This window comes from Crocuta crocuta, unplaced genomic scaffold (assembly GCF_008692635.1).
Source record: "Crocuta crocuta isolate KB4526 unplaced genomic scaffold, BGI_CrCroc_1.0 scaffold130, whole genome shotgun sequence".
NCBI lineage: Eukaryota > Metazoa > Chordata > Mammalia > Carnivora > Hyaenidae > Crocuta > Crocuta crocuta.
Window position 1 is genome coordinate 7610529 of NW_027527920.1, and position 21121 is coordinate 7631649.

The window sequence follows — 21121 nt, forward strand, 5'->3', positions numbered from 1 at the left end:
TGAATTTTTAATTTTATTAAAAATAATTAATTTTTTACATATATTAAAAATAAATTTAAAAAAAAAAGAATTAAACAAGCACAAAGCCCAAACACTACTTACCAATTTCTCCATGATGAATATTATATCATTTTCATCTAGAATATTTTTCAAAGGGTTTGGTTGGCCTTTGCCGATTAACTGCACTTGAACATCAGTCTGTTCAAAAAGATGTGAAGCAATGTTATATACACACACAGATATGTTAATACAAATATTTAAACACAGAAAGACCAGTTGCAGACAACTGACTGAAAAAGAAAATCTGAACAAGACATAATGTTCTACAGATAAGACTTCATTTATTCTTTGCCATGTTGTTTCTTCATGTTTAGACAAATCTGGCTCTTATTTATTCACATATACAAATGCTTTAAGGCTCACCTAAAGTGCACCCTGCGTGATAAAGCCTTCTTTTGACTGGCATCACATGGACATTCTCTTCCTCCCCTCATACTATATTTACCATTATATACCATATAATTAGCACTTTACTAAATATGATCTTTTCTTCTGATTGTACTATGGAATTTAGAACTTTATCAATTTATAGGAACTGCTTATTTTTCCATTCCTATTGCAAACATGTTTGTTACAGAAAAGTCTGAAAATAGCTAACAGATTTTTTAAAACTCACATAATCCTACTAGCTAGGATAATCATCACTGTTATTAGGCTGGTCGGCTTATATCTTGCCAGACTTTTTGCAGACACATAAATAAACCTACTTTAGAAATGTATTGAGTATTTAGATATCTAGATAGGCCTTTGCTTAAAAAAATACAGCATGCTAAATCATAAGCTTCTTGCCATGCCATTAAATGCTCTTTGGCTCTGCCATCATATAATTCTATTTTCTTCATCATTTGGACAGTTTTAGTTATTTGCTATAAGAAACAACTAATAATTGACATCCTTGAATTCCTTTCTTAAGATGACTATCTAGAATCACACCGGCATTTTCAAATTGCCTTGCAGATATGCAATGCCCACATATTCACATTCCTGTCACTTACTGCAACACAGAGTATTTTCACCATTCATTTTTATCATCTCACAGCAAAAATTATTATCTTGCTTGTTACTGTTCTAATTTTCACTTATTTGATTACTAGTGAAGGTGAACAGTCTCTCATATGCTTATTATTGACAAATACCTCTCATTATTTGAATCTGTTTAATTTCTCAGTTTGGATACTGATACCAAGTTCAAAGAACAAAGGATGATATGTTTATTCTAATCTACTAGGTTCTTGAGTTTCAACTACCATTGTGGATTGACTATATCCCCCCAAATGATATGGTGAACTCCTAACCCCTGGTTCCTCTGAATGTGACCTTCTTTAGAAAGAGGGTCTTTGATGGGGCGCCTAGGTGGCTCAGTTGGTTATGCGTCCAACTTTGGCACAGGTCATGACCTCACAGTTCATGGGTTTGAGCCCTGTGTCAGAAAAAAAGAAAGAGCGTCTTTGCAAATATAATCAAGTTGAGGATTAACTTGCATTGGGGGGCCCTAAACCCAATGACTGATGTACTTATAAGGAGTGAAAGATTTAGACACTAGACACACAGGGATACTATGTATTAACAGAGGCAGAAATTAGAGTAATGTGTCTACAAGCCAAGAAACTCCAAGGATTGTTGGAAACCACCAGAAACCGGAAGAAGCCAAGAAAGGATCCTTTCCTAGAGCCTTCAGTAGGAGCATGGCCCTCCTAACATCTCCATTTCAGAGTCCTAGTCTCCAGAACTGCAACAGAACAAATTTGTTTTAAGCAAACCAATCTGTGCTTAGAGCAGCTATAGGAAACTATTATACATATCAAGCAAGAATTCAGATAGGGTGGGATTAATACATTTACCCAAGTATACTTACTTTCTGGATTTGGCTAGTGAAAATACAAAAAGTAAGAAACAACATTATTTTATTTTTCTTTCTGGGATTTCTTGTGTCCTTTGTCTATTCTTCTATGATGGTTGTCATTTTTCTTATGGATTTTTATGAGCTTTTTATGTATTTCATATACATGAAATATTAGCCTTTAACTTATACGACAATTTCTCTCCAGCTTATTTGTTTTTAGCATCCAATTAGTTTTAGTTCACTATTATATGGATAAAACTTTATGGGGACTTTACTTACGGAACACTTGGCATATATTAGATGCTTAATAAATCCATAAATATTTATAGCAGCTTTATTTATAACTATCAAAAACTGGAAACAATCCAAGTATCCATCAACTGGTAAGTAGATGACTGTCACACACTCATACAATGAGATGGTATTCGACAATAAAAATGAACTACTGATACATACAAAACATAGATGAATCTCATATGCATTACATTCACTGATAGAAACCAGACCTAAAAGACTACATAGTGTATAGGCCTTACAGACACTGCCACCCACACCACCCAGCCATGGTCAACCCCACCGTGTTCTTCAATATCACCATGGACAGCGAGCCCTTGGGCCGCAACTCCTTCGAGCTGTTTACAGACAAAGTTCCAAACACAGCAGAAAACTTTCATGCTCGGAGTACTGAGGAGAAAGGATGTGGTTATAAAGGTTTCTGCTTTCACAGAATCATTCCAGGATCATGTGCCAGGGTGGTGACCTCACATGCAATAATGGCCCTGGTGGCAAGTCCATCTATGGGGTTAGAAATCTGATGATGAGAATTTCATCCTGAAACACACAGGTCCTGGTATCTTGTCCATGGCAAATGCCGGACCCAACACAAACGGTTCCCAGTTTTTCATCTGCTCTGCCAAGATGGAATGGTTGAGCGGCAAGCACGTGGTCTTTGGCAAAGTGAAGGAGGGAATGAATATTGTAGAAGCCACAGGGCGCTTTGGGTCCAAGAATGGCAAAACCAGCAAGAAGATCACCATTGCTGACTGTGGACAAATCTAACAAATTTGATTTGTTTTATGTGGACTACCAGAACATTCCTTCCTTAGACCAGGAGAGGACCCCTTCACCCCAAACTGCTCGAAATCTCCTACAATCTTTGTGCACTCACTGCAGTTCTACAGGCTCCATGTTTTCCTTACTCCCCTCCAAGTCTAGCTGGATTGCAGAGTGAACTTTATGATAATGAAATAAAAGCTAAACAACAAAAACAAAAAAGACTACACAGTGTATGATTTTATTTATGTGACATCCGGGAAAAGGCTAGAGACAAAGACACGGGATTTTTGGAGGTGACAGAAATATTCTAGATCTTGATTATGGGGGTGGCCAGATGACTGAATCCATTTGTACAAACTCATAGAACTGCACTCTAAGAGGGTAGAATTTAACTTAACTCTAAATTAACTTCAATGAACCCAACTTTTAAAAAGAAGAATGTTAGGATTAATGAGTTGTGCTTAAAGACCAAATAAATTGTTCATACCTCATAGATAAATGGGTCTTTATGGATTCCTTTCTTTTCTTCATCAAACTCCCTGAAATGCAGAAATACGTGAGAAAAACAGAGCTACAATATTCTGATATTTAAACTCAGAAGTTAGTCATCACTTTATCTCTGCATGACACCAGTGAGAAAAGGTAAATGCAAACCAGCCTTAAGGCATGGTTGGGAAGAGGGACAAAAGCACAAAGTATAAGTTAGGAATAGAAAAAAGAAATGTGGTAGAGATTAATAGACTACTGCCCACAACTCCTTCTCAGAGGCAGCAGGAAATCAGTTACCCAGCTTTACTCTCTTATCTTCTGAAACACATTATCAGTTACTATTAAAAATGTAATTTACAGCATGACTTGGGAAGTAAAAATCACTGGATTCTGATCTGCCACTGAATCAATGAGTAACCACTGAATAATTATTCAAGGTTCCCAGCCCTAGATTTCTAAGGCTAAAATGGAAACAGCTATTCTCCCTCCCTTTATGAGCTGTCACTAAAAACTTAGTAAATTTGATGTTGAACAATTTTCTTTTAAAAACGTAAACAGAAAACTCTCAGATATCATTTAATAATTATCGTTTCATTCAGGAAAGTTTTAAATTAGCCATCCCAAAGCATGTAAACCATAAACCATTAAATATACCAAAATGTACATCAGTCTGATCTACACTGTGAAAGAGAACAGATCTTTAGAGCCCTAAAGGAACCCAGTGGAATTGTTTCAGGATAGCATTTATTATTTGATCTACTCTTACTGAAATAAAAACAGGAGAGTTAGCCCTGTGAATTATTGGCTTTTGCCATTTTGGACAAGATTCTGACTTATTCTTAAAGATATTTGTCTTTTATGTATAACTGAGAGATGTTATTTGATTATTCAACAATCATGTAGATCATAGGCAGGCACTCTTCGTAGATTTCCAGGATATAGAACAAAAACATAGTCCCTGGTTCATACTCTTGACTGAAGTCAAAAGAATAAACCAACAGTTACAATACAGGGTGGTAAGTGATCCGACAGAGGTGAGTGCAGGGTGCTGCGGTAACACAATGGAAGATATTTTGCTATAACACTAGAACTTTATCCTGAAACCCCAGAGGAACTTACTAAAAGCTTTTAAATAAGAACACCTTTCTGACCATGAGATGAAGGATATAAACTTGGAGGCCAGGAAAATAGCTGCGAATAAGAAGTGATGATGGACTGAACAAAAGCAATAGAGATGGAGGGCCAAGTGCACCAGGTGACTGACTAGACAGAATGGGGATATGGAGGGTGGTGGAAAAGAGAAGTGAAAATCTTGGATTTGGAGCTCTTAATTCATAGACAGAATTCAGGAGCAGAAAGTCAGGTTGTAGGGAAAAGATGAATTCAGTTTTGCCAACATGGAGTTTGAAGTTCTCGTGGAAATTTCCAGTACGTAACTGGATACAGAGGCATTGTGAAGGATTCAAGAGAAGTAAACAAGACTTTTGTGCTTACAAGTAGAAACAAAGACTAACATCCATGAAATAATTGGAAACTATAATGGGTCTAAATAAAACAGTATCAATGGGGGACTGGTTAAATAAACATAACACAGGCACAGAATGAAATATTATACAGCAGTTAAAAACTAGATAGATCTATAGGGTGTCAGAGTAAAAGCCATTCGAGACATTATTAGTTTAAAAAAAAAAAGCCAAGTGCTCTTTCTATAATGTTCAAAAAACTGGCAAGCATTAACTACTTCTGTAAGCAGAAATAATAAGATAAATAATGAGGGGTGCCTGGATGGCTCAGTTGGCTGAGTGTCCAACTCTGTTTCAGCTCAAGTAACATCAAGTTCATATCTGAAGGCTGGTGACATAGAGCCCAGCATCCAGCTCTGCGCTGATGGTGCAGAGCCTGCTGGGGATTCTTTCTCCTCCTCTCTGCCCTTCACTTGCTTTCTCTCGCAAACTAAATAAACTTTTTTTTAAGCCAAATATTTTTTACAAAATAATGAAAAATTATGGCATTTAGAAAATAGGGGGTTAGATTACATCAGTGGTTCCCAAAGTTGTGGTGACAGGCCTGCAGCATATTTCACAGGGAATGTGACAGGAAAATTCTTTGGCCCCACCCAGACTTACTAAATCAGAAACCCTGGAGGTGGGGCCGAGCAACCTGTTTTGACAACCCTCCAGGTGATTTTGATGCAAGTCCAAATTTGAGAACTACTGGGTTCGATTTTAAAGTTGGATACAGAACTAGATGGAATCCCCTTTTGTAGTAGCAAGTCACTATAATAGTCTTAGAGCGCAATCAAATAAAAGTACTTAACAAAAATACACTATTACTTTATTGTAACTGTAACTCATCTAACGGAGCTGAACAGACAATACATTTCACACCAGAAAGGCTTTAAACCGATGAAGGATGTCAACACCTAGTTTTCCAGATTCTGAGAGGTGCCTCTAACATATCATAAATTTTGTGCATGATCACAACGAATAAGAGGCCTCTTGAAAAACTTGTCACCTTCCCCCTCGATTGATAACGTACAGTTGTTTTCGCCTATATAAGACTACAGGCAAGCCCCCACAGAGCCAACCCCACACTGGAACAGATAACCAGCCGGCCTTTCTTCAACTCCCAGACCCCAGGAAAGCTGCCCTTAGTCTGTAACACAGGCGCCACTGAGAAGCAATAGGGCGTTTATTCCTATGCAGGGGCAAGAGGAATGGGGCGGGGTCGACAAGATGCCCAGGGAGAAGCGCTGTCCTCGCTCCCGAGGCAACAGCAAGGGCTACAACTCACTGCAGGAGACGAGAATAAAATTCCTCAGCGGCTCGGTTTATTCGGGACCACATCACTCCCCAATTTGACTGCAGATCCGCAACCGCCAAACCGAACAGCGCGCCCGGTGCTGACGTCCGGGGTCATGACCCCATCGCCGGGACTACTCTTACACCCCACCCACTCCAGATAGGCCCCGTTTGTCCACCAAGCTAATCTTTTGTTTTAGAGCACGCCGCTGTTTCTGCTTTGCCAATAATTCTCCATCTCTGTAAGAAAAAGTTAAAAGAAGTTTCAGCGACTGAGAGGGAAAGACACTTCGTCTCGCGAGAGTTGCCACGCCTCCTTATGGATTATTCCGCGAAAAGGAGTCCCTTGTTTCTAAGCGCTGTTGTTCGCTTTAAAAGTGAGTAAATACCGTAACTTGATACATGTGAAAACATACGCTATTTGTTATTTTTATAGAGTGTTAGAGAGATATTTTATGTCTCTGGATTGGTTCTAAGCCGGATCAGGTTGGCGGACGAGTTGAAGTCTACAAATAGAGCGGAAGTGCTAGGCACTTCCTTTTCCTATAGGAGCCGCCGGGTTGAGAGGAGCGTGGCCCTCTCCTCTCCCCGCGATGGTGAGTGGAGGTCTTTTCTGGAGAACTTTCCCTTGCTCTCCGGTTCTGGCAAGAATGGACTAGGGGTTTAGGGCACAGAGTCTGTAGGGGAGAAAGGGAGGACGGAAGAGATGAGGGTCAGAGGCATCATCTGTGGCTTGGGGCTGGATAGTGCGGCTTTACGGCAGCCATTTTAGAGGCAACGTGGGCGTCCCAGCAGCGCTGGGCGACACAGGTCGCTCTCAGGTGCGGAAGAACCTTTGGGATTCTCGTTTTTCTTGGATCGTAGACTGCATCAGTTTTACTGAAAATACGGAAACTCTTGGGGCTTAAGACCGAGTCGAGGCCAAAATCAATTTTGAGGCTTGCATTTTCAGATGTTCAGTAAGGAACATTTTCATTTCGCGAGAGATGATGTTAAAGACCCGTATATTCACATTTTTCTGAATTCTCATCTGTGTTCAGCTTAACTTGTGCCTCTACAAAAACTTCTCGGTTTTCTTAAAAATTGTTTTATTTGGTGTTCTCTAAACCTTTGTTTAGCCAGCTCATCTTACTATTAATGTCTTATGTCCTGCTTTTGCATAGTATTTGTACTGCATTGTGCAGTGTAGTGTTTTATGGGAAGTTCGGTGTAAAAAAAAAAACTATACGTGTGATGCTTGGCTGAAAAATTGAACAAAGTAACACCAAAATATCCGATGGTAGTGTTGTGGACGTGGGGGATGGAAGAGAAGGCACTGGTTGGGCTTTAAAGCGATCAGAGAAACTTGAGAGAAGGTGGTCTGAAGGAGGACTAGCAAGTTGTCTTTAGGATGAAGACTACTTCTCTGAGGGAGAATGCCTCTGTCCCTGAGTTTAGGTATGGATAGTAGTGTTTGGGAAAGAGTGTGGGAGATGAAATCCACAGATCCTGTAGGCTCTCCTTAGAAATTTAGTTTTACTTTCAGGTGTAAGTCTTTGGAGAAGGTTGAGCAAAAGGAAACATGACCAGTATTTGTACTGTTAAGTTTTGTCATCCGTGTTTGGGATGAAGGGGGCCAAGGACAGAAATTTGAAGTAGAGCTGAAGTAGACAAGATTTGCTGACATTTGGGGTGGAAGAGTTTATCAAGAAGGTGGCATTAAGTAGTATTTTCAAATCTTACAGTATGCTTTGAATCGGTTTTGCTCTGTAAGGCCTGGTTTGAAAGCTTTATGATCAATTTTGTGGTTGAACTTGAGATTGTAAATGTCCTTGAAGTTAATAAACATCATGTGTTGGTAATAGCCATTGTTTCAGCTCTGAGTGTTCTTTTCCTCTCCAAACTCTAGTCACCTGTAATTGAGTTTTAATGGTATTGTTGATACTTAACCATAGTATTTTCGACGTTGTCAATGTAAACGTCTTTCTCTTCTCCTTTTCCCTAGGCGTGTGCTCGTCCACTGATCTCCGTGTACTCCGAAAAGGGGGAGTCCTCTGGCAAAAACGTCACTCTGCCTGCTGTATTCAAGGCCCCCATTCGACCTGATATTGTGAACTTTGTTCACACCAACTTGCGCAAAAACAACAGACAGCCATATGCTGTCAGTGAATTAGCAGGTATGGATTTTTCGAAGGTTGATGTTTTAAGACCTGCCTAACAGCAGTGATGATATAACACTCCATTGGTCCGTGTTTCTGAACCACATGATTTTCCTGGATGTTCTGATGCTGTTGCTACCATGCATAACAATTCTATATTAATATGGTTAGGTATCTGAAACTTTGATTTGTTCCCAATTTCAGGTCATCAAACCAGTGCTGAGTCATGGGGTACTGGCAGAGCCGTGGCTCGAATTCCCAGAGTTCGAGGTGGTGGGACTCACCGTTCTGGCCAGGGTGCTTTTGGAAATGTATCCTTTGTTTCATGTGAATTGGTCAGCTCTTAACGGAATTTATCGGACTGAAGTTGGTTTATATGTATTGGTTTGAAAACATTTCAAACATACTGACAGTATTCAGGTTAAACGTTGCTTTAGGCAGACGGGCTTGGGTCTCAGGAAATTTTGCTTGCAATGATGTCGTAATTTGCGTCTTACTCTGTTCTCAGCGACAGTTGCCTGCTGTCAGTACGCTGGTTCAGAAGGATGACGAAAATTCTTACTGAGCAAGACATAATCTTTTTTTTCCTTTAAATTACAAAAATTTTGAGAAACGAGATTCTTAACCGGGAAAATAGATGTGTCGTGGGGGCCGCATGTTTGCACCAACCAAAACCTGGCGCCGTTGGCACCGCAGAGTGAACACCACACAGAAGCGATATGCCATCTGCTCTGCCCTGGCTGCCTCAGCCTTACCAGCGCTGGTCATGTCTAAAGGTTTGTAGATTTTGTTTTACGGGAATGGTACAAAGTACCCTTTTTTCCTTCCTGAACCATTTCATTCATGTTAACGATCTGTGTCAATTCTGTTCATCCCAGAGTGCCTGACTAGGTTTCCCTCTACTAAGTAATAGTTCTTTTTTTTTGTTTTACATAATAGTTCTGAGTACTTATATCTATAGTAAGTCATCAGTGAGTGCTGTGTAACTGGGAAACTACTTAAAGTACAGGGATTTCATGTACTAGAAAACTTTGCCACCCTGAGTTCATCATGTTCCCTACTCTGTCAAAATGATGAGATTCCACTTAATTGGTCCGTGTTTCTGAAACACATGATATTTGTGGAAATTCTGATTTGGCACATTGTATGCTACAGTGCTTTTGTGGGTTGTGTCAAATGTTCCTCAATTTTTCAGAAAGTTCAGGGTAACTGTATTTGTTAATTGGCTTTGTCAGGTCATCGAATTGAGGAAGTTCCTGAACTTCCTTTGGTGGTTGAAGATAAAGTTGAAGGTTATAAGAAGACCAAGGAGGCTGTTTTGCTTCTTAAGAAACTTAAAGCCTGGAATGATATCAAAAAGGTAGGGTTTTGGTAGTTCTTTGTCAAATTGTAAATTCAAAAGGTGACTTGAACAGTGTAACTTGAGGGGCCATGAGAACAAGAACTCTGTAACTTTACAGAGTGTAGGTTTGAATCTTGACTGCCATTTATGGTTGTGTGTTAATGTTGGGCAAGTCATTGTGGCTCCTTTTCATCATCTTTAGTGTGCAGATGAATTACTACGGTCATATCTTAATCCAAATACTACTCATTCTCGCTTTTTAGGTATATGCCTCTCAGCGAATGAGAGCTGGCAAGGGCAAAATGAGAAACCGTCGTCGTATCCAGCGCAGGGGACCCTGCATCATCTATAATGAGGACAATGGTATCATCAAGGCCTTCAGAAACATCCCCGGTAATTGTACTGCTTACACATGTTTTGTTTGTCCGTACTATGCAAGTTTACTCAGCTTTTACTATGATGAGATTCCACTGTATGGTCCGTGTTTCTGAAACACATGATTTTGTGGAACTTCTGATTCCGCTGAATGAGTACACCAGTGATGGTTGGGACTGCCTAATTAGTAGCAGTTCTCAGGTGCCTTATGTAGCACACAAATCTTAAAGATGATTTGTTTTTTTGTGTTGAGATACAGGCTCCCTAATTTCCCTTTCCCTTTAAAAGGAATTACTTTGCTTAATGTAAGCAAACTGAACATTTTGAAACTTGCTCCTGGTGGGCATGTGGGACGTTTCTGCATCTGGACTGAAAGTGCTTTCCGCAAGTTGGACGATCTGTATGGCACTTGGCGTAAGGCTGCCTCCCTCAAGAGTAACTACAAGTGAGTGTTCATGTTCGTGTTTCAAACACAGATGTTTATGCTGCAGATCTTTACATTTGCTATTGGTTTGCATGTTTTGTAAGTAACAAATAATGTTGGCATATGCTGTCATGTACAGATGCAATATGCTGAAATGTTGAGATACTCAGAAGTGGATGCTGTTGTGGAAATTAACTCAGGAGAACTTCGATTGTTAGAAATAGGAATTGAGCATCTTACGGTCAGCCTTTTTTTGTTTTTTTCTTCAGCCTTCCCATGCATAAGATGCTTAATACAGACCTTAGCAGAATCTTGAAGAGCCCAGAGATTCAGAGAGCCCTCCGAGCACCACGGTAAACTTGGGATAATTAATCTTAGTCTGACCTCTGCTTGTTGGTTATTTCAAAAACATGTGTAATGAGAATAAAGTATTAATATTATAACGTCTCCTCCTTTACAGCAAGAAGATTCATCGCAGAGTCCTCAAGAAGAATCCACTGAAAAACCTGAGAATCATGTTGAAGCTGAACCCATATGCAAAGACCATGCGCCGGAACACCATTCTTCGCCAGGCCAAGAATGTAAGTGATAATTTGGGTTTTGCTGATACGTTAAGTTTTTAGAAAGATTTGAGTCTTAGGCTTTTTCTTAACTTGTTGCAGCACAAACTCCGGATGGATAAGGCTGCAGCAGCCTTACAAGCCAAATCAGAGGAGAAAGATGTTCCAGGCAAGAAGCCTGTGGTAGGGAAGAAAGGAAAGAAGGCTGTTGGTGTTAAAAAGCAGAAAAAACCATTGGCAGGAAAAAAGGCTACAGCGACCAAGAAACCAGCAGCTGAGAAGAAGCCTGCAGAGAAGAAACCCACCACGGAAGAAAAGAAAGCTGCTGCATGAAAACTCAGATTTAAACAAATTCCATAAAAGTTTTATCATTTTGGACAGCTAATTATGAATAAAGGCCTAATCGAAGACCATGAGAAACCTAACCTTTTGGATGTGTCTGTGAATCTTGGTAGAGTTTTATTTTGTTGCCCATAGTCCTGTCTTCTGCTTCTATTGTCTGGTATAAAACCAGACTTGGCATTGTAAGTCCATGCAGATGAATGGGAACCAGAATGCATAAATACAGATCTAAACTCCAGTGTGTAAATAATGAGAAGGAGATGGTTAAAATAAAAAACTGGTCTCAAATAGGAAGGAAGCTATTAGGATTTAGCAAGCCTTCCTTTCCCTCCCCCCCCCAAAAAAAACCCCACACCTTTGAAAATAGGTAAAATTCCATAAAGGTTTGGCTTTTTCAGTACCACAAGAGGGCAGAATATATATTTAGAGGTACTGCGATAAGTTTGGCGGTTCCTTCAGTTTCCTGTTAGAACCTGCTGCGAGAGCAGAGTTACTGGAAGAAATGCTCCCCTCAATAAATTGACCCACATTCTGAAAGTGGCAGAAGCATTTTTCAGAACTACTTCATATTTGCAGTTTTAATATGAGATGAATACATTCACCAAGTACAGCACAGAGGAGCACCAGGGTGGCTTAGTCTCTTGAGCCTCTGACTTTTTGAGAGCGGGAAAGGGGTGCCTGGGTGGCTCAAGTCAGGTAAGCATCCAGCTTCAGCTCAGGTTGCCATCTCAGTTAATGGGTTTGAGCCCCACGTCAGGCTCTGTACTAGACAGCTAGCTCAGAGCCAAGAACCTATCTTTGGATTCTGTGTCTTTCCATTCTCTGACCCTCCCCTGCTCATATGGTCTCTCAGAAATAAAACATTTAAAAAAAAAGGGAGAAGCCCGGACAAGCTCTGCGCTGTCAATGCAGAGCCCTATGTCGGGCTCCCAACTCTTGAACTATAAGCTCATGACCCAAGCCAAAGCCTGATCCTTAAACCCAGAACCTCTGACTTGATTCTGAAGTCATCATCCCCGGGTGGCAGAATGGAGCCATCTGTTGGGTTCCACACTGAACTTGCACCCTGCTTAGTGTTCTAACTGTCCAGCTTTCCTGCATCTCCTTCTTTAAAAAAAAGCCAGCAGAGAAGCCTGCTCCCGAGGAACGTTGGTTTGCTTTTCTAGCAAGTGTGTCACAGCATGACTTAAGAGTTCACCTCTCCTGTTTTTGTCTCCTGTCCGATCTTGTTTTGCAACTCTTTGGTCTCCATTGGGAACCTACTTAAAATCCACAACTCTCAGCAGATGAGATTTCTGGCCCTTAGCATATGAAGGCACCATGGCCCAACTGAAGTGGATAGCCGGGCTTCGTGTTCCAATTTGTACAGCCTCCTAGTAACCATTTAACCTGAGGAGGAATCCTCGCCTGGGAAGATAACAGGGCCGGTGCACCACTGTGGTTTTGGTCTCTGCCCTCAGATGCATCTGCAAGTCTTGTGTTAAAATAGCCACTTGCTGCAACACTGAACGTGCAATTCGAGGAGCACCTGGGTGGCTCAGGTGATTGAGCATCTTTTAAGGTTTCAGCTCAAGTGGTGATCTCACAGTTTGTGAGTTGGAGCCCCGCATTGGGCTCCACGCTTGACAGCACAGAGCCTGCCTGGGATTCTCTCTCTGACCCTCTGCTCTCTCAAAATAAACTTAAAAAAAAATTTTTTTTTAAGTGTGATGCAGGGAGTACTGTTAAATGGATGCATTTGAAACTGGGTATTTGACTATTCTGTAGCCCAAGTTTTTTACAGCTCTGCACCCTATGTTTTAGGTTCCTGATCATTATCAGACTGATTTTGTTTTGTTGTTTTGTTTTAAAAACCCAGGTTTGAGGGTGCCTGGCTGGATGAGTCAGAAAAGCACACAACTCCATATGGTCATAACAGACTGATATTGATTTAAGTAGTTAGCAGAGACAATACTTAAATAAAAACTTAAGGGGTGCCTGGGTGGATCAGTGAGTTAAGCAGCGGACTCTCGGTTTTGGCTCAGGTCACAGTCACAATTTGAGGGTTCAAGCCCGACACGGGACTCTGCGCTGACAGCACAGATCTTCCCTGGGATTTTCTCCTTCCCTCTCTCTGCCCCTACCCTGCCTGCTCTTTCGCGCTGACAGCACAGATCTTCCCTGGGATTTTCTCTCCTTCCCTCTCTCTGCCCCTACCCTGCCTGCTCTTTCGCGCTGACAGCACAGATCTTCCCTGGGATTTTCTCTCCTTCCCTCTCTCTGCCCCTACCCTGCTTGCTCTCTCACGCTCTCGCAAAAATCAACAAAATTTGAAAATACATATATGTATAGCAAAAAATTAAAACTTGAAAAAAACAACCCCACCACGAGCCAGCGAGAGTTCAGAGACTGGCCGGAAGCGTCGCTGCCCGCGTGCTGCCAGCCCCGCCCAGCCTGCTGTTTGGTTTCCGGGAACGAGTGCTCGTGACGTCATCACCAGGCGCCGGGCCTGTCTGGGCGCCGGGCCTGTCTGGCCGGCCGGACGAGGCACCATGTTAAGCCGGCTCCAGGAGCTCCGCAAGGAGGAGGAGACGCTGCTCCGGTTGAAAGCGGCCCTGCACGACCAGCTGAACCGGCTCAAGGTGACCCCGCGGCGCCCTCCGCCCCTCGAGCCGGCCGCCCCGAGAACCCCAGTCGTAGGCGGCGCCCACTTAGAGGTTGACAAGTACCTGGGGGACGTGTTTGAATTGCAGGCCCACTCCTCTTAGGATCTTGAACCTGCGGGTCTGCGCCGAGGCCCAGCGGTCTGTACGTGTGGCGAGACCACGGCCGCACCCCTAGTACCCATTAATGCAGGCGGGCCGCACACCACGCGCTGAGCAAGTGAGCCCTCTCTAAGGCCCGCCTAGGCTCTCCCTGCCCCCGGACCCCTTCCACGCGAGCCCCTACAGCATGTGCTAGCCACCATTTACTAGTTTCTGTTGGCGCTTAAAACAGCTCTGGTCTTGTTAAGCTAGAAGGGATTCGTGGATCCGTTGTGCAAAGAAAGAAAGCGAGGCCCTGAGAGAAGAGACTTGGCCTAGAGTTCCCAGTAGCTTTTCTTCTGGCAGCTGTTGGTCCTGGACGATATTTAGGCGCAGTAGCGCTATTTCCCACAAATCCGTCCTCTAGCCCTAGTGGGATAGATCATCCTGATAAGCGCTGCTTTGCACCCTTCTTCAAGATCTTTTTTTTTTTATGTTTTATTTATTTCTGAGAGAGAGACCGCTTGAGCAGGGGAGGGTCAGAGAGAGAGGGAGATACAGAATCTGAAGCAGGCTCCAGCTCTGAGCTAGCTGTCAGCACAGAGCCTACCGGGGGCTCGAACCCACGAACCGTGAGATCATGACCTGAGCCCAAGTCGGACGTTTAACCGACTGAGCCACCCAGGTGCCCCTGGATCTTTTAAGTCCAAACGAGATGCGGGCTATGAAAGCCTTTTGTAAGCTGAAAAGCATTGTCCAACTGTGACCTCAAAATAATACGCTTTTCCTCAGGACAGTTGTTGGCCTGTGCTTATGTTCTTATATCACTAGTACCTGTACAAGTATCCAGTAGGTGGGTGTTGTGTATGATGATGGCAACTTCTAGGCCTAGGTTCCTTTATGCTCCAGAAAACACTTACACTTTCCATTCTTCCTGCCATCACTTTCTCAATCCTGGGTAGAAAGCCACAGTCTAGCGAATTGGGCCCCTGTGGAATCAGAAGACACCTGGCTCTTTTTTAAAGTAGCACATTTGGGTTTTCTACCCAGCTCTGCTATACCTAGGGGAATTTAAGCCTTGACTCAATTGAAAACACCTGTACACCCCAGGGGGAATGGGGCTGGAGGGGGTTTTTTGGCTCCTTCCCTAAAATGGGAAAGATTAAGGGCCCCGCCCTTTTCTCTAGAGCTGCACCAAGGTTACAGTGTTTTCACTTCTCCGGATGCCAGCCTTTGACAGCATCCTCCGTAAATTTTACCGTAAATAGTAAGCAAAGTGTCCTCAACTCATCTTTTCTAGGTTGAAGAACTAGCCCTCCAATCAATGATTAATTCTAGAAGAGGGGGTGAGGTGCTGTCTTCTCAGCCTGCATCTGAAGAGCCACATGATGTAAGTTTAACCAAGTGTGGGCCTAGGGAGAGAATGCAAAGTCCATCCTGCTCTCAGGCTGCTTGGAGGCCAGTAATTTTTGTAAATTCCATGATCAAGCCCAAAGAACTCCGGAATTACTTGTAAGGAGGTTCTAGTTTAATAAACTGGCTGCTACATGTTACTGTAACAGGCAAGGAGCAGCCTACCTCTCTACTAGCTAGGTACTCTTTATTTTTTTATTTTTATTTTTTTCAATCATATATTTTTTTTTTTACAAATAGTTTATTGTCAAATTAGTTTCCACATAACACTCAGTGCTCATCCCCACAAGTGCCCTCCTCCATGCCCATCCCTCCTCCCCCCATCCATCAGTCCTGTTTTTGTCAGCATTCAAGAGTCTCTCATGGTTTGCCTCCCTCTCTCTCCCCAACTATTTTTCCCCTTCTTCTCCCCCATGGTCCTCCATTAAGTTCCTCCTAATCCTCCTATATGTGCAAACATATGGTATCTGTCCTTCTCTGCCTGACTTACTTCGCTCAGCATAACACCCTCAAGGTCCATCCACGTTGCTACACATGGCCAGATTTCATTGTTTCTCATTGCCATGTAGTAGTCCATGGTATAGATAAACCACATCTTCTTGATCCATTCATCTGTTGATGGACACTTAGGCTCTTTCCATGGGTACACTTTGATTTATTAACCATGTTATTTTATATTGCCTGCACCATGCTACTTACCCGTCCTCTCTAGCTACTCCAGTGAACCCAAGGAGAGTTGGAGATCTTTGCAGGCATATGTCAAAACTTCCACTGCTTCATGAGTAAGTAAGCCTGGGATGTTAGAAGAGAGTGTAGCTTCGACCACAAAACATAGTGCTGAAAAGTGAGTTCCAGTCCTCCTCATACCCTTCTTACAATGCCCTTAGATAAAACAGTGCAGTATTCTTCTTTTCTAAATATACCATATTTGAGCATTTTTTCTCCCAGATACGTGTTAAGCCATTTAAAACCCATTTGAAAGCAGCACATCTAAGCCAACATAATTCTTAGGCATGAACCATGTTTGTAAATGAGGTAACATCCTATCAAATCTAGGGTGTTTACTCCCTTCCCATTGTGACAATAGAGGATAGGGGGACTGGGTTACCTCCTGATGATTAAATATTGGGGATGAATGTGCAATTGAGATTTAACAATTTTGTTTTTAATGTTTAATTTTGAGAGAGAAAGAATACAAGTAGGGAAGGAGCAGAGAGAGTGGGAGACACAGAATCCAAAGCAGGCCCCAGGCTCTGAGCTGTCAGCACAGAGCCCGGCGCAGGGCTCGAACTCATGAACTGCAAGATCATGACCTGAGCCAAAGTCAGACGCTTAACCCACTGAGCCACCCATGCGCCCTCGGAATTGATTTTAAAACACATTTCTGGTTTGATGAGTGTCTTTTCTACTAATCCCTAATTGTCCTTGTCTAAAGCAGATGTTGGTACATGTAGACAATGAAGCATCAATCAACCAAACTGCACTGGAGTTGAGCACAAGGAGCCATGTGCCAGGGGAGGAGGAGGAGGAGGAGGAGGAGGAAGAATCAGATTCCTAAAGCAGGGGAAGAGCCAAGGTTTGTTCTATGAATTAAGTTCCTGCTTCCCAAGAACTTTGTCTCTCCAAAAAAATTTTCTTTAAAAATGGGCCCTCTGGCCTGTTTTGAAAGGAAGCAAGAACTTTAGGATGATGTGTAGTTGTAAAAATGGTTCCATCCATAACTGAAGTTTGGTGACATATGGAAAAGCCCAGGTGCAGTATCTTAGCCTTCAGCAGTATGGGCGGTGCTGCATCTATTCTGGTCAGATTCAGTAATTAGGCTCAAAACAGAAAGTTTCCTTTGCAGTGCTATTGAGAAAGTCTGGCATTTGCCAAAAGGGCAGAGTTTAAATACAAGCCAGCCTTTCCAGTCAACAATGCCTCTTTTAAGAACACCAATTAAAGGCTGTCTGCATGCCGTTGAACCATTGTGAGCAGCAAGGCCACAGTCTAGGAGAGAAAGGACAAGTGAGGAGTAGAGAGCGCCATTTGGGAACAGAAGCTGCTGCCACTTCTCGGTGACATCACAGCGCACTGACTACTACATGCTTGGGAGATTGGGCTTTTGTAATAATGACTGATTCAAAGTAACAGTTGTTAAAATTTGGTACTTGTTTGCATACTGTCCCTTTTCCAGTGAAATACAGTTAAGTACTGCTAATATAAAAGTGACTTGCCCTGCCCAAGCAATAGAAAAGCCAAACAAAACATAAAGAGCCTCCTCAAGCAGAACTTCTTCTATAACTGTTCCAGAAAAGAACATGGGCATATTCGTTAATCAACATATCAGTTATTTTGAGCTATTCTTACAGGAAATAGCCAGAAGTTTAAATGAGCACATTTCTTGGAAAACAATGTGGAAATTGTTTTGCAACAAAAAGCAATCAAGGTATACGTTTGGGCGATCTAATTTACAAGCATGGATTTTCGAGAGCTAGAAGAGTTGGTTCTAAACTCTAGCTCTACCGCTAACTGGTAACTTGGCCTTTTGGCCTTTTTATTTAACTCTCTGCAGCTGCTCCCGTGTGTAAAATGAGAGTGTGCATACCTGTTCCAGCACTTCCACACAGTTATGGGGTGCTCATGAGGCAGCATCTAGGGAGTCTAAGGAAGGGATTGGACACAGGGAACTCAAAACAGCAAGACTGATGCAGGGAGCATTATTCTTGAGAACAAGATCATTCTTGGTAAAAATTACTGGGGGGGCGGAATCCTTTGGACTCTTAAAACGTAACACTTTTGGAAAGAACAGAGAATTTATGTAACACGAAGCAGTTTTTGAAATCCTGGCTCTGTTCTAAGCTCCTATCCATCTAGAGTGGAACTCCTACTCGGGAGATTTACCCAAGGTCTGCTTTTTGTTTGAAAACAAAATGGGCCTTTTGTTTTTAAATACGTATTTATGTTGGTTTTCTCTAATCCTCCCTCTCGAAGAAAATGAGGGAAGAGGTGCTGACCAGGCAGCAGCACAGGAATCTCAAGTTCTGAAAGTCACTGGTCAGAGAAAGGCATCGGTGGTCAGTTGAGACATGGCTTTGTTTTCCGTGACTTCACTGCTAACTCACAGGCAGGACGAAGCTAGCTTGGGCCCATTCCTCTCCAGGAAAGTGGGATGAAGTGTAACTGGTGAAAGAGGGGAAGCCATTGCTCAGTGGGTTTCCTGGGCAGAGGCTCGCACACCAGCCGGGCACGGCTGGCCAAGAGAAGGGCGCTACTGTGAGCAGGCCGGGTACCCTGACCCCACCCCACTGCCTGCTTTTCCCTGGGTAGAAATGGCAGGAAGAGACGGAATCTGTTCACAGGTCCAGAGGAAAGGTGGTTGGAAGGTTCACACAGAAGTGTTTGGTGGCTGAGGAGACTTGGACAAAGTCCAACCTGGAATTAATTACAGGAAGACCCATTAGTCCAGAGCACTGAGCTCGTCCTCCGTGTGGCATTTCCGCCTTGCAGCCTCCTTCCTGTCTTTACCTTTGCCCTAACAGGAAGGCTTGGCTACACCACGTGGTTTCTCGAATCCTACCACAAAAGCAGACCCATTTTCATCCTTTTAACTTGATAGTATATTTATTAGAATAAGAGATTAGATTTGTTAAACACCTGGATTGAAATGGTTAAAAGGATCTTCATACAGTTTTTAGGCACTATACACACTGTTGTTTACAATAGCATCGGTACTTGGATTTGGGGAAAGATATATCTCATACGTTTTAATGCCTTGATCCATTTGTAACATTCAGAGTAACCACCATTTTAGAAACACTAATTCAAACTTAAAGAGACATGTACACTAAATATCCCACATAATATATTTAAAAATAAATATAGAAATACAACCAGAAGTCTACAAATCATCACAGTAGACAGACTGGTGCAGCCCCAGCTATCACGGCAGTGAAGGGCTCTGGCTAGATTTTGATAGAAATTGCTTCATTCTACACCAAAAGCAAAAATATAATAAAATAAGATATATACTTTCTGATGTTCTTTTTCATAGCAGCAAAGCATGCTTCACATGCAGTGCCTGTGAAGGATCTTACAAGGCTCCTTCTACTCCAACAGAAAGAAGGTACGCCCGGCAAGAATGCAGTACCACCAAGTGTCAGAGAATCCCAAAAGTACAGGCAGCTAGCCAGTCACGGTGAGGGAAGAGCAGTGCAATTTTCAGGAAGAAGGACTACCCACAGTCACCAAGGTTTCACTGTAACTCAACGTTGCGCGTGTTTGGATCAACATACACAAAAATAGCCCCAAGCACAAAGCCAATCCACTTAGGGAATCAACAGTAAGAATAAATGACAGTAATATTAAAAAAGACAAAAAGAATTTTGGCACATGCTGTGTTCTTCATTCTTTGTTGTAGGTGAAATGCACGTCTGAACAGAGACAGGCATGGCAAAGAGGCCTGAAAGCGACATGGCACACCACTGGGCAGGGGCCTCAGTCTTCCCTGCTTCCCGAATACTTAGACGCCAGCTGCGTGGGTCGGAGTGCTGGGCTGGTTAAGGCCAATGGTGGAGCAGAGCCAACCTGCAAAATCCACTTCCTCGCCGTCAGATCTCTTGATAAAGGCATGAACCTGCGTACGGGGAAACAGAGAGTAAATTCAAAAAGGAAAGTTCGAGAGTCCTGGGTCGGGACTTGGGACCAGTCTTGGAGTCCCGAGCCTGCATGCCGTCAGGCAGCCGTAGGGGGCCAGGAAGGTGGCCAGCTGCTGTCGGAGAGCCTGCTCTGTTTCACCAGCCATGAGACCTTAGCTACTCACTTCCCTGAGCCCTTCCATGGCGAACTGGGGGTAGGTGCTCTGCCCTCAGCACCTCACAGGGTGGCATGAAGGAACAAAACAATGAGTGGACGGACTTGTGTGTGGTGCTATATGGGCTCTGCAGGCTCAGGTATGTCCCAGTATCACTTCCCTACTCTTCCAAAAGAGCAGGTAGAGCAGGGCTGCAGCGGACACTGCATGCAGGGTGAGCCCATCGGTGGAAGAAAGGCCCTGTCCCCACGAAGGAGTGGGCTGGCCCATTCCTTCCCTCGGCTCGCCCTGTACACTCCCGGGTGGACACAGGAGACTCGTTTGGGATCCTACAGCCCCAGGGTCAGTGGGCCCATACTGTCAAGGCAGCAGGGAATGGGCTGTGGGAGGACTGGGGGATGACTAAGAACAAATTAATAAGCAGGTCATGTACAAATTGGAAATAAATTGACTTACCATGAGTTGCTTCAGATCCGCTCTCTCTGCTGGATTTTTTATGAGGCTTGAAAGAAAGATCATGTCAGAAAGAGTGCCGAGCACTGGTTACACCTCAAATTACATACGTTTAAATGCCCCACACCCTGTACGCTCTCAGCGGCGCCTGAGCCTTGTTCACCGTCCCGTGCCCAGCTCAATGGCATGTGTGCAGGCTAGTAAGTGCTTGCTGAATTAACCTGAGGTCAAAGGCAATCCGCTATGCAGGGCAGGGGACAAGCAGCCTTCAACCCAGTGCCGTGCCGTGGTTAGCCCAGTCCTTGCATTC

The 21121-nt window shown here is 43.1% G+C and overlaps 4 protein-coding genes, 4 non-coding genes and 1 pseudogene across 12 annotated transcripts in view; 7 read left to right on the top strand and 2 right to left on the bottom strand.

Annotated features, from left to right (window-relative positions):
• The window catches only part of ZWILCH (zwilch kinetochore protein), a 36406-nt gene extending 29895 nt beyond the window's left edge, over positions 1 to 6511 (bottom strand). For all 4 annotated transcript variants that reach the window (XM_077746782.1, XM_077746775.1, XM_077746761.1 and 1 more), the window contains exons 1-3: positions 6242 to 6511; positions 3447 to 3498; positions 103 to 198 (exon numbers count right to left, since the gene is read on the bottom strand). In XM_077746782.1, coding sequence (XP_077602908.1) covers positions 103 to 198; positions 3447 to 3498; positions 6242 to 6294 — 201 coding nt within the window. In that variant the 5' untranslated portion in view covers positions 6295 to 6511. The remainder of the gene's footprint in view (positions 1 to 102; positions 199 to 3446; positions 3499 to 6241) is intronic.
• LOC144218670 (peptidyl-prolyl cis-trans isomerase A pseudogene) lies at positions 2336 to 2962 on the top strand (annotated as a pseudogene).
• Positions 6512 to 6784: 273 nt separating the features above from the next.
• Positions 6785 to 11513, top strand: RPL4 (ribosomal protein L4). The gene is made up of 10 exons (XM_077746821.1): positions 6785 to 6845; positions 8234 to 8405; positions 8592 to 8698; positions 9025 to 9163; positions 9623 to 9747; positions 9993 to 10122; positions 10393 to 10549; positions 10798 to 10881; positions 10989 to 11109; positions 11191 to 11513. The coding sequence occupies exons 1-10, from the start codon at positions 6843 to 6845 to the stop codon at positions 11419 to 11421; spliced, it is 1269 nt and encodes a 422-aa protein (XP_077602947.1). The 5' UTR covers positions 6785 to 6842; the 3' UTR covers positions 11422 to 11513.
• On the top strand, positions 8448 to 8518 carry LOC144219187 (small nucleolar RNA SNORD18). The gene has a single exon (XR_013331329.1). It is a non-coding gene; the product is annotated as a small nucleolar RNA SNORD18 (small nucleolar RNA).
• LOC144219192 (small nucleolar RNA SNORD16) lies at positions 8857 to 8955 on the top strand. Its single transcript, XR_013331331.1, has one exon. It is a non-coding gene; the product is annotated as a small nucleolar RNA SNORD16 (small nucleolar RNA).
• Positions 9453 to 9524, top strand: LOC144219172 (small nucleolar RNA SNORD18). The gene has a single exon (XR_013331325.1). It is a non-coding gene; the product is annotated as a small nucleolar RNA SNORD18 (small nucleolar RNA).
• On the top strand, positions 10181 to 10250 carry LOC144219180 (small nucleolar RNA SNORD18). Its single transcript, XR_013331327.1, has one exon. It is a non-coding gene; the product is annotated as a small nucleolar RNA SNORD18 (small nucleolar RNA).
• Positions 11514 to 13911: 2398 nt separating the features above from the next.
• SNAPC5 (small nuclear RNA activating complex polypeptide 5) lies at positions 13912 to 20828 on the top strand. 2 transcript variants are annotated; one of them, XM_077746843.1, is made up of 4 exons: positions 13912 to 14051; positions 15454 to 15543; positions 17002 to 17142; positions 19966 to 20828. In XM_077746843.1, exons 1-3 carry the CDS (start codon positions 13962 to 13964, stop codon positions 17122 to 17124), a joined length of 303 nt encoding a protein of 100 aa, XP_077602969.1. In that variant the 5' UTR covers positions 13912 to 13961; the 3' UTR covers positions 17125 to 17142; positions 19966 to 20828. The 2 variants fall into 2 exon arrangements, with proteins under 2 accessions (XP_077602969.1, XP_077602979.1); XM_077746853.1 differs by having other exon boundaries at positions 17005 to 17142.
• The window catches only part of MAP2K1 (mitogen-activated protein kinase kinase 1), a 76525-nt gene continuing 75471 nt past the window's right edge, over positions 20068 to 21121 (bottom strand). The window contains exons 10-11 of the mRNA XM_077746831.1: positions 20815 to 20860; positions 20068 to 20181 (exon numbers count right to left, since the gene is read on the bottom strand). Of these exons, the coding sequence (XP_077602957.1) occupies positions 20068 to 20181; positions 20815 to 20860 (160 nt within the window). The remainder of the gene's footprint in view (positions 20182 to 20814; positions 20861 to 21121) is intronic.

Coding starts and splice junctions, on each gene's coding strand:
- RPL4 (XM_077746821.1), top strand. Junction 8,406..8,591: donor TGCTGTCAGTGAATTAGCAG/GTATGGATTTTT, acceptor TCCCAATTTCAG/GTCATCAAACCAGTGCTGAG. Junction 10,550..10,797: donor TCCCTCAAGAGTAACTACAA/GTGAGTGTTCAT, acceptor TTTTTTCTTCAG/CCTTCCCATGCATAAGATGC.
- SNAPC5 (XM_077746843.1), top strand. CDS start 13,962: ATGTTAAGCCGGCTCCAGGAGCTCCGCAAGGAGGAGGAGACGCTGCTC. Junction 14,052..15,453: donor ACCAGCTGAACCGGCTCAAG/GTGACCCCGCGG, acceptor CATCTTTTCTAG/GTTGAAGAACTAGCCCTCCA. Junction 15,544..17,001: donor CATCTGAAGAGCCACATGAT/GTAAGTTTAACC, acceptor CCTTGTCTAAAG/CAGATGTTGGTACATGTAGA.